The sequence below is a fragment of the Hippocampus comes genome, unplaced genomic scaffold (genome assembly GCF_001891065.2).
Source record: "Hippocampus comes isolate QL1 unplaced genomic scaffold, H_comes_QL1_v1.1 scaffold322, whole genome shotgun sequence".
Lineage (NCBI taxonomy): Eukaryota > Metazoa > Chordata > Actinopteri > Syngnathiformes > Syngnathidae > Hippocampus > Hippocampus comes.
The window spans coordinates 62,516-83,945 of NW_017805137.1; the positions used below are offsets into that span (position 1 = coordinate 62,516).

Here is a 21,430-nt window from a genome sequence, read left to right on the forward strand (position 1 = left end):
ATTTCCAAAAGTGCTCATTGGTTCCAAATACGCAATCTGGATTTGGAATTTTGTTTGACATGAGCGCTTTTGACAGTGCATACACAAAGCCAAACTTGTTTATAGAAAATTTGGAAGAACAAGAGCGTCCTTAGAATAAGACCTGCCACAAAAATTCTCGTTATTATTCCACTACTCGGTATCTGCGCCGAAATAAAAGGACAGACAATAAATATACGTCAATGTAAAAAGTGAGGCTCTGTATTTTCTCTCAATTACTTCAAGGCGTGATTAATCGCCACTCAATTACGTGCAATGATCATAATTCTTAGCAATCATTGAATCGACGAATGAATCATGATACCCATCCCAAACAGCAGAAGAAAAATAAATATAAAATTGATCACATGCATTGTGGTGAATTGCAATGTATCACACCTTTGGCAATTTCAACTCAAATACTCATAAATCATTCCGATTCAGAAATTTTGAATCTCCCTGTGGGGCAATTCATGTGTACCTAATACAGGTACCCCCCCAACAAAACAAATATACCAAAAGACTCCTGACTTCAAATGCTGGGATTTGCAGAAAAAAAAAAAAAAAAAAAACGGTTAGGCAGGCATTATTGTGTGGTTGCTCAAAAAAAAAAAAAAAAAATTAAAAAACAATACACAACCAACCGAAACAACAACAACAACCCAAAAACATTTGATGTGGGCAAATGATCCGGCATAAATTGCATTCACCAAACCAAAGCAAAACAAGAGCATCAGTGTGTGGCTTCAAAGAAAGTATTTCAACTTCACGAGGACAAACATCTGTCTATAATGCAGGGGGATAAAAATCTCCCTAAAATAAAACAGATATTTAACTTGGCTCACGGTAAGTTTCAGCGTCGGATGGTAATGATATTATAAAAATGAGTACTGGACAAAGCCCATAAATAACTGTGTGGTGTGGTTTGAAGACAGATAGATAGCTGGGATGTGTTGGTTCCTGCTGTGCAGAAGCTTGTTGACACAGGATCACACACACACACACACACACACACACACACACAAAAGCCCTGACACCTAAATACAGCTGAAAAGTATAAAATACACAAACCCGCTAAGAGTTTTCTCATTCCTTTTTCCCCTGACTGAATTCCCTCCTTTCATTTCATTGACACCCCCCGCGCCCCCCACCGTTGCTTGCAAGTTACTGCCTCCTTTTAGAGTGGGCATTTCCCCTCATTATGTGACACATATTTGCTCAGATACAAAAATACCAAATATTTGGTCTAATTGTACAATCATTTTTTAAAAATGATTCTTATTATGATCGTCATAGTAGTTGCTATGTATTATGCTGCGTCTCAGACTGCAGGAGACAAACAAAATACTGCACTTTTGAAATGATTTCAAAAAGGTACCTGGAAAAGATGTCTGCAAGAATCGCAGTACACCTGAACCTTCAATTGTCACACTCCAACTCACATCGGACCGTCTTGAGACATGGTCCTGTCTCATCCAAATAGCGAGTGCGGGTTTCGTTACCGTGACGACTGGCATAGGATTGAGATTATGTGACATTCAAGTGTTGCCAATCTAGTGGATTCGTCCATCGGTTTCTTTTCTTTGAAAGCAATGACCATCAAAGCTTTCGGAGACTCCCTGCCGAGAAGATGTTCGCCCCTCCGCGTGGCCCGCCTCTTTTGATGTTCATCTGATCCACCTATTACGCAAAAGAATCACGTGCACTTTTGGCAAAAACTATGCAACCGATGACAATGAAACGATGCCGAGCTACTCTGAATAAATCTGCTCGTCGAGGAATGTCTTTTCTCCTTTTGCTGTTTGATTCACAATAGCCCTGTTGTCCGTTCCTTAAAAGGCAAATGGTGGAGTCCCGTCTGCCTTATCCCAACATTTGACCTCATTCTCCAGATCGCCATCTGCGTAACACACGTCTCGTTGACTTTGGCTTGTCGTTAGTGTTGATTCATGACGAGATTGTTAGGTTGCACTGCCTTGTCTTTTGTGTCCTCATTGTTCTCAAACTGCTAATTTGAATTTTTTTTTAATTACATATATTGTCACTGGGGTGCATGTTCCAAAACATTTGCATGATAATCTCTCATTTGATGACTTGAATTGCTTGGAGGTTGACTGTCTTTCGAATGAACCGTTTAAGCGAATCAGAGCAAAACATTTTCATCGTTATTTGGAACGCGGTGAAGTTGTATGTTATGATTTCTTTCGGCACAATCGGATCCAACTTTTGAATTTGTGACATTATGCGGGAGTACCTCATGAGGTCACTTGAGTTTTATATATATATATATATATATATATATATATATATATATATATATATATTTTTTTTTTTTTTTTTTTAAACTTTTGAGTCATGTTTTCCATCAAAGACGCTTTTTGGTTGGATTCGAGGCAATCAAACCGTCTCACTGTGCACTACTGATTGAAAAGAGTTTTTCAAAACTAGATTCCGAGACGAGACGATCCACGCGGTCTTTGTATTCTCCCCCAAATAAGCAGGAGATCGTATCCGCTGATTGAGGATGGACAATCTCGCCGGATAAATAGTGCAGTCTGGGTGAGCCGCGTTTTTTTGTCCCTTTTCCTTTTCCTTTCCTCTTTGACACATTAATATTCACCAGATGCCCTGTCAGACTTGTCACGGGCACGCTTCATTTTTATACTGCTGCGGTGTGGGCAAAACACGGCCTACAGCTGGTGCCGTCAGACAGCTCTTTCCCCTCTGCTTTGGCTCGCAGAGGCAACCGAAAGGCCCTGTCTCACAAACCAGGAATCCGCGAGCGCAGCCAACCACTTCAATCTGAAAGAAGCGTCGCCTTTAATCTACACTCGCTCTGTCTTTCTTTCTTTCCTGATCTGCAGTTTGGGATGACTGCGACAGGTTGGATTATAGGAAAGGATGTTCACTTTCTATAATCTTCCTATAGCTCTGTGGGTTCTAATGCAGCACTGTGGCTACATATGATTCGCAAATGAGCCGAGAACGCTAACTTGGGCCGCCATTAAAGTCGTTGCGCTGGTGACAGAAAAAAAAAAAAAAAAAAAGACCAGATCTTCTGTTTCCCGTCAAGTGTGTTTGGATGTGCGTTCGGGGGGGGCAACAGCTTTCCATTTCAAAGTGAGGGTCAAATCACGCGCGGTGTGACGTTCCCCTACCCGAAGGTACTTGACCAGTTTCTGGATCTGCCAGTATTCCGAGGGATAATCTGTGTTTCGTTGACGGCGCGCCGGCTGCTCTTCTTCCTCATAACTCTGATCGCTCTCAGATGAAGTCTCACTGAAAACCTCGCCTGGTTGTAATTGGGACTTTCTGAAAAAAAAAAAGGGGGGGGGGAATAAGAATATATGACATTTTGTCTCCTAAAGACCTTATTCTAAGGTTGGGAAGCTTCTCATAATGACAGCAAGAAAAATGTATATGGATGTAGGATGAAGGATTTCTGTTTTTGAACAAACAAGTGTACACCTGTTTCAGGTTACGGCTCATGCTGAAGGAAAAACAAAAAAAAAAAAGGGACAATCACAGTTTCATCGAGGACAGTTGTTCAGCGTATGAGGACTCCGAGAAGTGCGAAATATTCTTGCTCCTGGCTCCCTTTTGCGTGTCGTCAAATTCAGATGTTTTGTCTTCTTCACTGTCAAGACACAAAATAAAAATTCATCATGCCAAGTTGGAATTTGAAAATCATTCATCATCTGCACTGATTCACACATCAACAATTGAGGGTAGCATATGTAGAAACACACACACACACACACACACACACACACACACACACACACACACACACACACACACACACACGACTAGGTTCATGCCATGTTTTTGTCCACCAAAATAGGTGATGCAGGGTTGCCATGGCAATGAGAGAGCGCATTCATTATTTCAAGCCGGCGTACCATCAAACTGTTTTTAAATCAACTAGTTTGGGGTCAAATACAACATGGTGTTACTTTCTGCGGGGTCACATCTGAAATTGGGCAGAAAGGCTTTCCACGCTGCGACTACATTTATTAGTCTTGATGACTGCGTGATCGCGGGTCGTTCCACTTGCCCTTAAACCATATCGGGTAAATAGCTCAAGCATCACTTTCTTCTCAAACTCGCACGGTATTTTCAACAAAGGTGATTCCGACAACAAACAGGAAGCATTCATAACGTTTTCTTCATGCACAGTTCCCATTTTGTGCACAGCTGGGGACAAAGAGAGATCCTACCGTTGAGAAGGCGTGGCACTCTTGTTTATCCTTTTTAGGGACAGTTGTGTCTGGGCATCCACTAATTTTGGTGTGCGCAGAGGACCCTGAACATTAAAAAAAAAAAAAAAAAAGAAACAAGTCAAATAAATTTTTCAGTTGAATCGATATTTTAGCTTGCTTGCCATTCCTCTTTTGGAAACTGCTTATTTCTCACATCTGCGCAACAAGATTCAGTTTCTTAGAAGTACACGAGTTGGGTCTTATTGTGTAAGACGGTCAAAAAAGTTTTGAACCATCAAGCACGGCAGGTAAATTTAAAGCCCCTTTTACTCTGTAATACACGAAGACACTTGCCAAAGTAGAATATTTTGTGAGTGAGCTGTTTATTGTTTCAGTGCACACAAAAACCGGGACACGGACAAGAGTCATGGCTTTGTGTCATCGTTTTTCCATTATTTCTTGTTCAGTTTGGAGGGTCTGGATTTAAAACAAAATAAATCATCTTTCAATCCACATGCATGGATGCCAATCGGACACATGTGAATTGTTGAATCGTTTGCAGGCGGCAGAGTTTTAATCACAGACACCTGCATTGCAGAAATAGCGCCGACTGTCAATGCTTGTTAGCGGCTTCACATTTTAAAAGGACTGAGGAAAAAAAAAAAAAAGGAAGATGTATTTCAGCGGACTACGTCCGCGTACAAGCTGGAGCCAAGCATGGCCAATCACTTTTCCAAAGACTTGTTTTTACTTCAACATAAAGTGAGCGGCTATTGGAAATATTCAAGTCAATCCAAGCAACCGCAGACCCGCAGTCTGACTTTATTCATACTAATTGACCTCCTTTAATTCCATTATACGTGTAATGGACAAAGTCCATGTGCTCGCGCAGAAGGGAACGCTCAGATTTCTTTGACATGCCTCAATAAAAAGCACCATTACCAGCAACTTACTGCAAGTAAACCAACACAAGGAGCTCAGAGGCGTAGGCCAAATGAAGCAGGACTGACACCCGGAAGAGTCAACCTGTACATTATTAGCAGGTGAAGTTTGGTCATTGACACTTTTTGTTACTTTTTTTTGAGTGACTTGATCACAATTACTGGTGCAAATTCAGCACGGTTGTAAATCGCGGGCCCCTGACTGCCTTTAACAGAAAACAACTGTCGGTGTCTTTCCTACCTCAGAGTCCAGCATCCAACAGTTGGTATTAATTTTGAGATTTTTTTTTTTTTTCGCTTGCAAATACACAGCATGCCCAATTTCCAGTCTTGCTGGGATGTCAAAATGAATCCAAAACAGTGAATGTAGAAGGAAAATGTGCTTCCTCTCATTCTGCTCAGTTCATTTCAAGTCAAGTTATCTTCTGCGTCTGTCTGTCCTTGCATCCATTTTTGTACAAATCAGGATTAAAGTCAAGATAGGGGAATTTAATTTTTCTATTCACGGATTGAGTCACAATGGAATTCTTGGCTCCCAAAAACTTACCTCGAGAGTGCTGTGACTGTTATGTCTTTTCCCAGGCTTACCTCATTCTCCTGTAGCCCGCCCAGAAACATTGAGGCAAACAAAAATATGTCATTCTGTTATTTGGGGGGGGGGGGGGGCCCCTTTTTTTTTTAAAAAAAAAAATTTTGTTTTGTTTTGTGGGGGGGGGGGGGGGGTCCCATTTTTGTTTAACAAAAATATGCTCTATCTTATTTATTTATGTCATTGCACCCACAATAGAGCTTTCCTGACCGGCCAAGAATCAAAATGCGACAATGCTGGTATATCATCTCCAAGTTAGTCCATCAAACCTTATCAATCACGTATTACTGTCATCTTCAGGAAATTAGTGCAGCAACTATATGATTAACAATCTGTAAGGCTTGTTTGGTTCGGACAAAAGCGGACCTTTTTTTTTTTGGGTCTGGTTCGGAGCCCATTTAAACGCGGGCCAAAGCGTGAATATAACCTTCGATGACGGTCAAATAATAATGTGGCCTTAAATAACCATACGAGTCACAGACTCACCCCAAGATTGGAATTATCTTTACACGTGTTAAGAGAGAAAGCAGACCTGCACTCACAATTGGCACGCGTCACCGGTGCAAACACAATGAGGGACTTTGCGATGATGGCACATTTTCCAACAAAACAAAGTACAAGTGAAAATCAAGAGGAAAGAAAAAAAAAAAAAAAAAAACATCCTCAAATGATTAACAGACTGTTGACTGGAGCTGGTGTTGAATATTGAGGCAATTTGTTACATCATCAAATTACTAAAGCAGGAAGCAGTACTACTGAATAAATAACGCCGATTTGAACGTCTGGAAGCTTGCCTCATTGTGAGTGTACGTGTGCATGCGTACAAATCTGTTTGATGTTGGATCAAATCTACTCGGACATACTGCCAAGCAGACACTAGCTCACTGTGCAGCACAGACACTAATTACACAACGCGCACTGTTTACACGACATGTGAGTCACACAGCATCAGTGAGCAAAATCTTTGCTCTATAGAGGAGGACCTTGTTCGGAGGATAAAACGCCATCATTGACTTGTGAGATCTCGCAGGGAAGGGGTAGTGGATTTTTTCTTTGATGATGTTAAGAACGATGTCAAAAATGCCACACCTGACCCTAGCAAAATAATAAGAACGATAATGATTGCAACGGCATTATTATTATTATTCGCCGTTCTTTTTCTTCAACTCCATCCTGAGCTTCAGTCAAGGTGGAGGAACTCGCGAACAGTTCCAAATACCAGACAATTTTGGCTCAGAACCTTTCGCTGTCTGCTAAAAAGCTGAAGCTGAAGAGGAATTTCATTTTGCACTCAGACAAAGACCCAGAGCATATATTGAAATGTAAAAAAAGCGATGCATTTACCAGAACAAACTCAGACAGAGCCCTATCTCCAATAAAGTGTCAGTTTTCAGAATTTACATTTTTTTTATATGACCCCCTTGACAGATTTTTCTTTTCAAAAATGTCGTTTGTCTGTCATTGGCTGGCAACCAGTCCAGCGAGTGTGCGCCCTGCCTCTCATCCCGGTGAACTCCACCTTGTCTGATGCTCTACCAAGTGCCTGGTCACCTTCTTTCGTGAAACTAAAAAAATGGAACGCTACTTTTCTTCACATGGTGAGGGATCGTGGTCTATCTGAGAATAGCACATTATGAGCTGAAAAATGAACCATTTTTCACATCCCAAAGTAAAATAAATCATAGCAGGGATACGTGTGGACTTGTGAGAGGAGAAATGAGAGGGAGCATCTTGTCATACCTCAGTCACTGGTCCGTTTTCAGCTCATGTTAAACAAGAGTGATCATTCGCAAACTGGCATTTGCACACATTCTTATTTGATGACTTGTGACTCTGCGCTGGCGTAAATGATGAAAATGACATGAACATGACCTCGGTGGTTCATCCGGTCCACATTTTCCACTGTACCTGTGAGGTCAAGTTCTCAGCAAAGAGTTGTGATTTGTTCTTCAGCAGAGTAACCACGTTCTTGAACACCTCACTGGCTTGCTTGTAGGCGCCATCGTCTCCCTCATCCTTGACACCCTGCGTGAGCACATAGTAAAAAAAAAAAAAAAAAAGAACTTTCATTAATTCGGAAGAAACCACAATCCTAATGCAACCCACATGCCAGCCGGTGAGTAGCGCAGAGGCCAAGAAAGCTCAGAAAATCTCCGGGCAGCCTCCGAAGGGAAGTGTAAAGCCATGTTAACCGCTAAATTAGGTCTAGGACACTACCGTATTTTGAGGTTTCATTTACATCAATGTCACCCGTTCGGTGCCAGGCTGTAGTTTCTGCACCCCAGCCCCTCCACTTTGACTCAAATATTTCCAGGTGAAGAAACAGAGACAGGAAACCTCCATCTTGTCAGCAAAGTCGGTGAAAGAGTCAACGTTGCAGCAAGCGTGCAAATTAACGTTTAAAATGAATGAAAACAGATTTGAAGGGAGCCAGTGTTTGGTGTATGGAAACCTTTCGGTTTCCTGATCGTATGCCGAAATGACCTCATTTCTGTATCATAGAAGCCCATCTTGTCTAACGCTACACTGGTGCAAAAACAAACAAAAAAATCATGACAGATAAATGTGGTAGCAACTTGTCAAGTATTGGAATCTGTCAAAAACATCAGATTTGTCCACATTTGGTGTGAAGCGTGTGAATATGGATAAGGATGATACACACAGGAAGTTACCTGGACTCACAATCAAATACATCACATATTGAACTTCAACCGTGTTACCGGATACACTTCGCTCTGAGAATGTACAAAGAATGTCAACGATCATTCATATTTACAGCCGCCGTTTGAATCCCATCACATTTGCATCATCTCGCCAGTCTTACCAAATTGAGAAAAACTCCGGCACTGCTGCAGGTGATGTAGAGCGTCTCCGTGTCATAAGGCTCAATCACGAGGTAACACATCTCACCTTCGATCTGCCTCCATAGAGGGGCGCGACATCCGTTTGGATATTCATAGTCTGAGAAGAGACAAAGGTTGCAAAGAGAGGCGTATGCCGCATTTCAACAAGACTGAGCAAACTGACTGAGCCATACCGACGAGTCATGTCATGATTTAAGATACTTTTGGGATGGCAACTAAGATGTTTGAGAAACAAACCCATGGGAGAAGCGAATGTCACATTTTTGTACAAACACTTGGGACATAACATAATGGATGGGGGGCCGCAAATGGCCTCCGGGCCTTAGTTTGGACACCATGGCGTACAATATTTGGTATTTGTATTGAGAGCAAATGCACTTGGACGTAACATAATGGATGGCGGGCGGCAAATGGCCCGGGGCCTTAGTTTGGACACCTTGGTGTACAATATTTGGTATTTGTATTGAGAGCAAATGCAACCCAGTGTAATATGGATATCATTCAAACCTGATGTGTATTGAACCGACTTTAACACCCTATTCTCCCCCGAACCGCAAAAACCCTGCAAATATTCCACTTCTTGGTCCACAAAGGCGGGATTAAGCCGGAACTTTCTGAAAAATATAGAAAAGAAAAACAAGTTTGGTGCCTCATTTTAAAACTTGGTGAAATGATGATCTAGTATTGATGATGTGACTAGGTTGGGGGGCAGGGGGGTGTCGAGAAGAAGCAAACACCCACTCTGATATTTCTTTGAGGAGCTTGCGAACAGTCTGTTTGCCCATATCTAGTAAAAGACGGAGAAGCTTCATTTTGATGTCAGAGTCTTGCTTGTGTCCTTCTCCTTTGTCAATCTTAACAGCTTTTTGCATGTTGGCATAGCTTTCGCCAAGAATCTTCACCAAAGGCGTTCTGTTTTCTGAGCGGAAAGGGAAAAGGATGACATATTTGGACTCAAAGGCAGGGCGCACACTGTATTTCTGGAAAAGCCTTGAGCTTGCAATCAATCGAATCGGCACTATAAATACCCACTCACACCGGCAAGGGAGAACAGCAAGTATGAGGCCATGGTTTGAAATAGGCAGGGTGCACACTGTATTTCTGGAAAAGCCTTGAGCTCGCAATCAATCGAATCGGCACGATAAATACTGCACCCACTCACACCTGCATGGGAGAACAGCAAGTATGAGGCCATGGTTTGAAATGCCATGTTGCTGGTTGAACGATTTTAAATGCAGATGGGATTCAAACCCCACCAAATGATCGAAGCACTTACCTTCAATGCACGCCTGAACCTCTTGCAGTCTCTTGTCATTTTCCATATTCATGAGATTGGAGAGCTGGTTGAAGTTACGGACAGAAATATTGGGAGGAGAGAGCTCTAAAGTTGGACAGCCGTTCTCATCTTTTTCCTGGGACTCGACCTCGCCTGATTCGCTGAAGTGACAAAGTGCAGAGTGTTTGAGTATCAATTTCTGACAGTTGGCCACATCTTTTGATACCAAAATAATCATAAAAATAAGAGTTCCACTTCGAGGCAAGCCATGTTCAAATACATAAACAAACGAGAGTGACAGGACATCTTGGACAGACACATGATAAGAGTGAAAGCGCAGGGTTGGACTGACTTAATGTCATAATCCGCTTCGAAGTCAGATGCCACCAAAGTGCTATTCCACTGCAGCGGCTCCTCAAACAAGATCTCAGCCTCGTGCGGATGCAGGGCACTGAAGTCCTCCACAAAGAGCATAATATCTTTCAGCAGCAGACTATTCAGTGCCGTGGAATCCAGTTTGTCTTCTGAGGACCACTTGGCCACCTTGGTCAGTAACGTACCCATGACGCTGGACTACAACAGACACAGAAATAGTCAAATAAATACATAAATGAATAAAAAAAGAGCTTCAGTTTGACCAGAAATACACAGCCACATGGGCCGGTATTGAAAAAGGATTTTCCATCTGTTGTCATTAGGTAATTTTCTGTCAAGTAGTTTTGCCGTTCCCTCTAGCTTACAGAGTCGAGGTTGTATTCGCTCTTATTGCATCCCACCAATGCAATTGGACCTACAGTCAATCGTCAGAGCAGTGAGACAGACATGCTCACACATGGGAAAGGGGCTTTACAACGCTGCCAACGGGTTCTATTTGTACTGCATTGAGAAAAGTAGCATACGAGTTCAACTCAACTGCTTTCAGCTATACGATTCAACAGGAACTGGAACCGGAAATCACGACAAAACAGCAGCTTGAATGCTGCAGTGTACATCATGCAAAATACAACTACAAACATAGATGAGCGCACTTTTACTCATTGATGGGTTACAAATGTACTCATCTGCAAACTTGCCTGCTATTTGTCACCGCTGGCTGTCTATGTAATTATAGCCGATGCTTTTCAAGTACCTCGCCAACAAGATGCCCCCTCTGGCTGCTAAGAGACATCGAAACAAAAACGGAAGGCATGATAGATAATGAAGCATATTGGTTGTCGCGTTATTACGAGACCGGTTTGTTCAAAAATCTTTGCACAACAGCTAATGGCACATGTTCCCCAAAAGGTCTACATTTTAAAGCGTTCGTCTTTCAGCTCTGCACGTGCAGTTTTCAAACTCAACCGCTTCGCCGTGTGGCGTGCAAAGTTCGTCCCCGACATCTCGCATGCATTAAGTGCTAGGAACGCAATAGAGGATGTGCAAACATACCTTGACTTGCAGTCAGCGTCTATCGCCGCTCTGGAGTTTGAAAGCCGTCAAGACAGCACGCTTCCTGTTGAAGTCTAGTTGCCATGGTTACTGACGACGGCCTTACCGCACTGTTCAGTAAAGTTGCGCAGCTGAAACCCGGAGTCGACGTGTGTGACTTCATCCGACATCATAAAAGACTCTCTTTTCCATTACATTTTGGAGAACTAATGACGCCTGTTCAGTAGGCAACGTTAGGTAATCGTGTACAATCGAACAGGTTCGAGAAAAAGTCTGAATTGTCCCTCATATGTGCCCAAATTATTTAGAAACACACAAAAGTTCATCTAAGCATGAAGATTCACAGTAAAATCGTCACGTTATTGCCCGACAATCACAACAGTGCTTCTCATATTTTTGAATTCAGAACATACACTTCAGCTGTTCCAATTTCTGCAGATGTCCACCATTTTTATCAAGTAAACGTTTCTTTAAAAAAAAATGACCCATATAGTTTCATACCAGAAAAAAATATATATTTCTGATTCAACATGCACTGTATATGCAACTAACCAAGCATGTGAGTTCTCATTTGGCCTCATATGCATGTTTTGGGAATGTGGGAGGAAGCCACTGCATAAAACTGGATGAATACAATTTGTAACATTTCAAGTTGGATTTGGTGATGACAATCATATATTCAGGCATAACTTCAAAACTGCTTTATTTTGTTCACTTGTGAAGTAGAAATCCTAAACTTGATGCCCATGTACAACTAAGGGGAAAAAAATGAAGAAAAAGCATGACAATCGCTGATTAATTGCGCCCACTTGGTGTTCTTCAAAGATGAAATGAAACGCTTCCCCTTCCTTGATCTTTTACAAAGGCAAACAGATTTTTCTCTTCGTCTGAAGCACCTTGGATGTTTTTAAACTCAAAGCTTAATTCACCATAATAAACAAAACTGCTCTGCAAAGTTTACGCATTCGGTCCTTGATTAAACGGCACGGGAACACACGGAAGACACGAGCCTCCCCGCTCGGGAATGTCATGATTGTATTCGCTCACAAACTTCCACCACAGGCCATTAACACTCAGAATAAACATACCCGTAAGCTCAAGAGGATGTGCGCCGACTACTGTTTCCCTCCCTGTGGGAAGGTAAAGAGCACGTTGCAAGCTGTTAGACTGTCTTCTTAAAATGATAGATGTGTTTTAGCCGTATTTCGGTTGACAACATAACATAATGACTTGTTTAAAACAAAAATGGGGAAGTAAAATGGAAAAAAAAAAATTCAAGGTATTGTATACAAATGTCTGGAGTGGGAAGTCAAAGCAAATCTTTTGATGAAGCCAAAAGGTGAGAAAAACAGGTATGGCCGCTATTTGCCTCATGCGGTGCAACACATCTCCTTTGCCTTGAGTTTATCTGGTTGCTTATCGTGGCCTGTGTCCGCAACTCGTCGATGACCGTGCAAAGTTGCTGCATAGTGGCAGAAAGTGGAACGCTTTGGAGAAGATGACATCACATAAAAAAAAGCAGTCTGTAAAAGTGAGTTTTATGAAGCGATTTAACAGATGTCAGCGATTTTGCATGCCTTATCTCCATGAGCAGGTTTTTTTCTCAGTCACGGTGCCGCGATGAAGAACGCTCGGTCACCTTTAATTTCAAGCTTTGGAATAAGCAGAAGGCCCCCACTCGAGCTTCTGAAGCTGAGGTCGCTGTTTAAAAGTCAAGAGGGAAATCTTAAAATGTTTTTTTTTTTTTTTTATCGCTGACACACTTCTGCTCGACACATAAAAAGGCGGGAACAATTCTGGTGGAAACAGAATGTTGCGAGGATGCAAAAAGAAATCAGGACTGACACACGGCAGGGTGAAGGGATGAAAGGAGCATGAATTTCAGTCAGTGTCACACTGCTCACTTCGGCTAACCAGAAAGTTGCCAGCTTCATACTAGCAGAAGCGGGACTCTTGGCAGTGATGCAAAGATCGGGTTTACTGTGCTCCTAGTCAAAAAATGTTTGTCTGAAGTTCCCCTGTTTTGGGCAACATGTGCATGACACAATAGATGGCGAGTGGGATTCACTGGTTTGGTGGTGACATCATAGTCACATCAACAAACAAAGGTTGAATTAGAACAACCGCTATATTCGGGCAAAACGAGTCTCTAGATATAACATGATATTGCTAAATTTATATTCTTTTTTTTTTTTTTTTTAAGAATATACGAGCTTGAGGCTCTCGTGCGTATGAACCGGCAATTGTGGCTTTCAAATACAGTGTAGTGGATGTATTTCAAATTACAATCATATACTGCCAGTGCTTTCTTTGGAGTGCATGGAAGCCTGTCAAAAATAGAGGAGAGGCAAGATATATGAATATGGAACCATCGAGGAAAACCAATGACAATGTCTGTGTACGGCATGAAACGCTTATTTCAGTTGCCTTGTTGCATCAAAGCACTACATTGCTGATTTTGCATGAGTAGACGTTTTCTATTTTTACAAAGGAAGCATGATGTAATTATGTTTGGAGGTCATGCTGAAATGGAAAGGAGTCACATTTAAGAATAGTGTTGATCAACATAACCGCATTCAAGTTTTGCCACCAATGATTTGCCAGCAAAGGACTGATTCCGATTTTTTTTTAATAAATGTTAAAATAAATATTTTTTTCCAACATGGCCCTTAAAACTTTTTTCCTAACGTCTTTTGTCTGACCTATGTGAGAAAGACATTTATCTACCAGATAAGGCGTCCACAACACTTGATTCAGTCTATTAAATGTATGACGTAGCCTCAGCTCCCACTCCTCCTCGCCCTGAGATAACAGCTGGTTCTACTTTTTCAAACATTTAGCACCTTCAAAAAAAACCGCAAAAACCATCTTTTCCCCATGTTGCTTTCCTCCTTCCTTCACCCTTTAGCTCATCTGTCTCCCTTGCTTCACCTCCACCAGCGTAATTATTTTTTTTTTTGGGGGGGGGGGGTAGACTGAGAGACTTTCCACATTTGGCAGTGCCTCACCCGCTTAAATCCAGGGAGCTCTAACAAAATGTGACTTTTGCATTTTAACCTCTCTCTGGGAAGACATCAGGAGCTCTTTTGTTCCTCACTCCCCTGTCAGGGGATGAAGGTGGAGTTGGGGTGGGAAAGGAGTGGGCAAAGCAAGAGCAAGGAGCAAGGGGTGCTGGGGGGCGGGGGGCAGAATGGAGAACAGTGGCCTTGCTTTCGGAATTGGGAGTGAAAACAAGTGAACAAGCACATGGGTGCATTTCATGGAAGATAGGTGGAGAGTGGAAAATAATGCAAAAAAGTGGAGATAGGAAGACGGCGCGGTTGCGACTGGCTAAGAGACAGATTGAGGAGGAGGTTGGTGCTGGCCGTGTCCGTCATTTGAGGAGGTGCTGCTTGATACCTTGATGTTGGTGCAGCGCCAACATCTGTGCTGCCATTCCGATAAAACAAGAAAAGCACGGAGGAACACGACTTCTTGGAAATGATGACACACCCTCCTGAAAGGCACACAAAGATGTCATGGTGAGCCCACAACTGGAAATGAAAGAAAATCATTTTTTTAAATACACCATTTTTTTTTTAGCCCTGTGTGGAATAATCTCCCATTATAAGTTATTGCAGCCAACCAGAAGCTTGAAGAAAGTCATAAAAGACGCAACAATAATCAAATAAAATCAAAGATATATCCTGTGTGTGTAGTCACACTCAAATATACTGTACTGTACTGCCTCCTCAACTATAAGCTAGCAAAACTCAAAGCCATTAAGATGACCGGAGAGTGACATGTATGAAAGAAAAACTGTCTCAAGAGATGGACGCTGCGGTATCATCCAAAGGAGCCTGGTTGGTAAAAACATTTGAGGAAAATCTTCTCTCTCAAAACTCAGATGTTTCCAAGAATATGGTTTTCAGTGCAGCTTGCGCATGGATGAAAAAAAGTCGGTGTCGACAGGCTCGGACAAATGACAAAAAGGCCCAAACAGTAGCGACCCTATATAAAATGACAACTGTTAAATAATATCCTTCCTTGACGTGTATGAATTTGAGAAATGTATTTCTCAACAGGCTTCTTTCTACTAGCCAGAGCAACATCTGTGCCGTTCCAAGGCTAACAATGCCGTCTAATTATAAAACCCGGCAGACTAATCAGTCTGTCTGCAGCCTGCGTGTGAGACCCGCTGCACAGGGAGAAGCTTTTGGTCCGGCTTTGAGGCGGGTTCCTCCCTGGAGGACGACAGAGTTGAAACTGTGCCAGACAGCCGAGCAGACTTTGGACCTGTGGGCATTTCCCTCTGCTCAGATGGATCCAGTTCAGAGATGATCCTTTCTCTCGGCCTCGATCTGGCTGTGAAGCGGCCCCGGCGGCTCATCACTCATTAGGATCTTTGTGTCGAGAGCCAAAATCAAACAGCTTTCTGGGCCGTCACACTGCAACCCCCCCCCCCATCCCCCTCACACCCACACCTGCTAACATACCGTACGAGCCGCAGGCGACGAATGACTGCTCACGGGGAGAACTCACGTTTGGCCATTTTGACGAAAAAGCCCCACCGCATCTCGTTTCCTGGCACATTGCTTGTCAGATGCATCGCTATTAGCCACTATTTCTTCGTGACCTTGTACTGCATTTCCTCAAACACTTGAGATATCCCAAAGTCATCACCCTTGAGTGTTAAGCTAACTGTTATTCGTTGGCAAAGGTGAACCACTTTAGAGTTTGTTTGTCTTGGGCCCCGCCGCATGGTTTCTGTCTTGTGAGCCACAGCCACATTGACAGTTTAATGTGTTGCGTAGACATTTTCGCAGATCTGTCCTCTATCCGCCGTGTCCGATCTGGGTAGACTTCTGTCCGGTCAATACGTAATATAACGCCATCCCAATGTGACCTTTGCTTTTCTCAACTGCATCATCTTGTAAGGGGACTTGTCGCAGTCGGGGAAAAAAAAAAATCAGGTCACTTCTTGATCATCGTTCTTTGCAAAGTGAGTCGTGCGGCCCAAATGGAATAGTTCTCCTCTTGATTTTGTTTGTTTTGTTCTTTCCCCGAAATCACATGGGTTCCCATCACATATCCCAGGTGGGAAATGCAGGCTATCATGGCTCAACTAGTGCTTGATTAGAAACATAAACAGCCACAGCAAGTTTACACATGTGCAGCCACCTTGCGCTCCTCCTCATATGAAGACCCACCCCAACACTACTACATTTAAAAAAAAAAAAAAAAAAAACGGAAAAAAACAAGACTGACAGGGTGTCAAAACATGGTTTGTGGGGTATGTAGGTTCATGGACCAGGTCTTGGGGAGGCCAGGTCTAAAGGATACATCTGCCACTGTCATGGTCAGGTTCCAGCCCTTGTCAGCCCCCCTATGGCGTTGATTCTGATTTTCCAGGAGCTCCTCCACCTAACGTGTCAAGACGTTTCCCAGAACATGCCAAAAATAAAGTGGCACCTACACGTACAAAGCCTCTCTCGAAGATAAACACTATATCCCTCCAGGGCTTCAGCACATTATTTAACTATTCTTTTAACAAAATATATTCATAATTTAATTGATGAAAGAAGGGAGCTGTCGTTTGATTACAAATTCTCGAAATCCCTTCTATATCTCATATACTCATTCTTACGGAACCTTTGTGGTCAACCGCAATCCGTTCCAGGACTTGTCAGCCTCTGATTTGTTCAGATTTCAAAACAATTTCTTCTCCATTGGAAATAATGAAAGCATAAATAATTAGTTCCAGAGTGCAGATCCCACCAGCATGAAACATTTTACAATTGTTTCTTAATACGTGAGTAATGAGGCTTAAGATTTTTTAAAAAGGATACCCGTACACGATGACATTAACTAAGTTACAGTGACTTCTGTTGACGGTTTGATGGTCATTGCCTCCATTTTTCCATTTAGTGCCACCCATGTGGTGGTAAAATATAAACAAAAACAACCTCACCAAAACAAAAACAAATGTGCAGTTAAACCTTTCGATGACCAGTCACACAAGACATGCTGAAGATTTACAAGACCTCAGCAGATGTTGTGGGAGATCTTTGTGATGTCTTATACGAGGTGTTTGTATGACTTTTAGAATATTTTTTCCAATTTAATTTGATGGACCCCAACCTGCATGACTACAGTGGCATTTACTTTAAATCCAGGACAGTGAAGCTAATTTACTATCGAAGGCGAGGCTATTGGATGATGCGACTCATAGACTTGGAAAAATGAACTTATTTCCATGAAGGTAAATAAATTATATTTGATGAGGGCCAAGAATTGCAGCAAAAAGCACGATTATTTGATTTCCTCATGGGACCGTAGAATAAAATTGTAGAATTGGAATTGATCACTGTAAGCCGTGCAGTAGTGTAGTTATCCACAAGCTAATTCTAAAACATTCAACATTGCCCACAGACGTGGTACTTTAATTTGCACTTGAAATTCCAAAACAACGGAATTATTCTCATTTTTTGGTTGACCGCCATCAACTCCATCTGTGAATAAATTGGCTACCTGGTTAACCTGAGGCCCAGCACTCTATTCCCCGTGGTGTCGCCGCTGCCACATGGAGGTAACTTTAGTGGACTAAATATGAGCAAGCAGTGACCCGGGCCTTCTTGGAATCCACTTACTGCCATTAGCCACTGGGTCAGCAGGGACACTGGCTGCTGGACTTTCATAGCCCTGCTGGACATACAACTACATTCCATTTGTATGGCGTATGGCTCAATGATGGAGAAACAATGTTTTGCTACTTACATTCGCATGTGTTGGATTCGAAGTTGCGCAAAGATGATCCAATGGAAGCCCTGACGGAAACCTATCATAGTGAGAGCTTTTCAAAACCAATGAAGCGAGTCATCATTCTATCGTCTGCGGCGAACGTTGATTTGAAAGCCCTCGGACTAAGTTTCCGACCTGCAGATGTAACAAGGTCACTTAAAAGTATGCACATTAATTGAACTGGCTTTGACCAAGGGCGGAGTTACATGGTGGCCAGGGGCGGCCATAGCCACCCCTGTCATTCTCTGGCCACGCCCCTGGCCACCCCCACATAATTAGTTTCTAATAAACTGCATGTACTTCATTGCTTGGTGAATTTATTGATATGGAACTGTTTTAAATTGTGGGGAAAATGCATTAACATATCTTATTTAGTACTTCTTTAGTACTCAGAGAAGACAGACCTTCAACAGAATCACCTCAGAGCCAGTTTTTTTTTTTAAATATGCTGTTTTGTCCATTTAAAGAAAAAGTTGCAATGTCATTTTAAAAAAATGCAAATGTAGTAAAATGCAAGACAAAAATTTTAAAAGAATGGCCATATGCAGCAGCAGATATACTTTACACTCCAGTGATATTACAGTTTTAGCACATGAACCTTATCAAAACTTAACCTGCCCTTGATACTCAGCCCACGTTTCTCCTTCAGCACCGCTCATATCTCTCATCATCACTTGAACAATAGGTTCAGATGTTGCAATAATGTAGAAACACAAAAATAAAGAACCCAAAGTGGCACAAAAGAGCGATTCATGAGACTGTGCTGCAATATAAAACAGGTAACATAAAACTCCAGCATCTGCAACTAAGGTTTAGCTTTACTTAACATAAATCTTCAAATACAGAAGGCATTATGTTGGACTATTCGAGTCTTTGGAATGAACAGAGAAATGGGCAGGCACTGCTCTTTGATTTGATGAACTCGAGTATCCGTGCCTGAGCTGGAGAAGCCATTGCTGAGCTTCACTCACACGCCAGCTTGCGTTTTGGGAATAACGCAGAGAATAATAAAGAGGAAGACTGAGATTTGTTATCTCAAATCTGTCGTCGCAGCGAGCAAACTTTCATGGGAGTCTATTAAGAATTATTAAGGCATCAGTGTTTTTGCAGCAGGTTATTCTACATCGTTGCCTCGTTCTTTGACTTTCTTCCTCCGCGTTGAGTAAATTTAATCTGCAAACATGTACTCCTGTCCACTTCATTTGAGGTGAGGCAATACACTCATCACTTAGTTAACCATGGGGGTGGGGGTGGTGGAGGGGTCTCTAACGGAGCGAACTGATGACATGACAAAAGGCAGTGTCATCACCTTGGATGAAGCCTTGTCAGATGCTGCTCATTAGATGCTTCTCGACTCCAGCCTTCATGTGTGGAGTTTACACGTCACCCACATGCCCCAGATTTTCAGTTCAGACTGAGTGCGAGTGTCACTGGTTGTTTGTCAACGCTCGATTGCAATTGCCTGATGGCCCTCAAGGCTGTACCCTGTCTGTCATCGAAAGACAGCTGGGATAGACTCCAACTCACCCACGACCCAAACTGGGACGAGTGTAAGAGTTTATGTGGATATAAGATAACAACAGGTCTCCTGCTCTGTTATCACAATTCAGAAAACAGGGTGTGGGAAAAAACAATAGAGACAAATATAGAGAGTGAGGGATAAATGGGATAAATCACCCGGCATGGGTGAGGGTTTTTACCTTTTCCTGACCTTCTTTGCAACTTCCTCTTCACCGAGTTGACCAAATTCAGGCCCTCTCCACACTCCACCCAGCCATCAAAGTGAGCACTGCAGAAAAGGGGAAATGTGAAGGTTAGACAACCTGAGCTGGTCGACTGACGAGTGGTGGGGTCAGGGGGATTTTTTTGGAACTTCATCAAACAGGGGCCTGCTGTATACTCTGGTGGACAATTCAAGAGCTTTTATGACTGCTTCTTGCATCTTGTATTGATTCAAGGATCCTACCAAAAAAAAAACCAAAAAAAAAAAACACTTAGATGGCCCACAATACAACGTACAGTATTTAATTGAGAAGCAAAATCTTTCTGATATTGTTCAAATTGAATGCAGATGGCCCATCTGCGAAAAGAGAGACAGGAATTTACTGTACTTCTTTCCAGCACTGCCATTTACAAGATGAATGGTGTCAGCTCTGTTTACCTAAATGTGCATTTTTGACTAAGCCTCTGTGGGGCAGCTGAAAGACGGACCTCGTGGGGTTTCTCTAAAAATTCAAACTAGGTAAAGTGCTACTTGAGTGGCACCCCAAGGACAACCAATTGAGAAACATGAGATTTGAACACGGCCTACTTTTCAAATGCAGTTGCACAATAAACATTTGTAAAAGTCATTCTTCGGAACAAAATGGTCACGGTTTACATTGAAAAGGTTATTGTTCAGAAGAATTTTGTGAACAGCATTCATGAAAAGAAGTTGAATGAAATCGCTACATCTGCTCTTTGAGACAACACAGCCTCAATCATATTTCAGCTTTCTGTAGAAAAAATCCACTCTGAAACATCTCCAGCGCAAACAATACTGCCAGAGTCACACCATGTCTTTGAAACAATGAGACTACTGTTCTTCAGAGCCTTTATCATAAAAGCAGATTTTATTTATTGTGAGGGAACTCCAGCTGGGCTTGAATGAAATACGGGTATGTCGAAAACAACTCGCCCAACATCAGCTTCTCTGTTAAGTTTGATAAAAGGGGTTCCAGAGATAAATTTGGGTTTCATTCATGTCTGGGTAATTGTATGAAATTGTTATTTTCAGTTGATAGTTGTAGGAAGTGCTGCCACTTGTGCCTCGTCTCAGCGACCATCTTAGGAGCATCATAGTCAGCCCTTCCTTCTGTTTCTGTGCTATAGCTTGTTGTGAGAGCATCTCAGACAGTTTTCCCTTCCAGATCACACGCGGTGGTGTCCCATCAGGTGTCAGGTCATCCCCACTGCGTTACAGACCTAACACTCGCCCTCAGAGCTGGCGGCTGCAAGACAGCAAGCATGGGGTGGGCCTGTGAGACTGGGAAACCTATCAACCACCAGCAACCTTCTCCCGCTCGCTGTCATTTCACAGCGGCAGCGAACAACAGTTAATTAGTTTCATCTGGATGGCCGCTGGGCTCGGGAGGAAGGTGTGTAAGGGCTGACCTTATCACGCACATACTATAGACATGGGGTGCAGATAGTGTTTCTGCTCATTCTGGGTTTGGTGTGAAAGCCATATGGTCCAGAGCATAACATTGCGTCTTGATTTGGCACCAGGTTTATTTCAGGTGAGAGATCTTTTTTCAATCATCTTGAGGTCCAAGATAAGTCTTGAGTCTGAT

The 21,430-nt window shown here is 42.4% G+C and overlaps 1 protein-coding gene across 3 annotated transcripts in view; it reads right to left on the reverse strand.

Moving 5' to 3' along the window:
• Window positions 1-11,436, reverse strand: part of odad2 (outer dynein arm docking complex subunit 2) — a 29,023-nt gene extending 17,587 nt beyond the window's left edge. The window contains exons 1-10 of one of the 3 annotated variants that reach the window (XM_019866889.1): window positions 11,319-11,436; window positions 10,243-10,458; window positions 9,891-10,051; window positions 9,356-9,533; window positions 9,122-9,228; window positions 8,575-8,711; window positions 7,659-7,775; window positions 4,239-4,324; window positions 3,545-3,655; window positions 3,177-3,330 (exon numbers count right to left, since the gene is read on the reverse strand). In XM_019866889.1, coding sequence (XP_019722448.1) covers window positions 3,177-3,330; window positions 3,545-3,655; window positions 4,239-4,324; window positions 7,659-7,775; window positions 8,575-8,711; window positions 9,122-9,228; window positions 9,356-9,533; window positions 9,891-10,051; window positions 10,243-10,454 — 1,263 coding nt within the window. In that variant the 5' untranslated portion in view covers window positions 10,455-10,458; window positions 11,319-11,436. Of the gene's footprint in view, window positions 1-3,176; window positions 3,331-3,544; window positions 3,656-4,238; window positions 4,325-7,658; window positions 7,776-8,574; window positions 8,712-9,121; window positions 9,229-9,355; window positions 9,534-9,890; window positions 10,052-10,242; window positions 10,459-11,019; window positions 11,286-11,318 lie in introns of those variants that run through there. The other 2 variants (XM_019866888.1, XM_019866890.1) reach the window with 2 other exon arrangements.
• Between the last annotated feature and the right edge of the window lie 9,994 nt (window positions 11,437-21,430).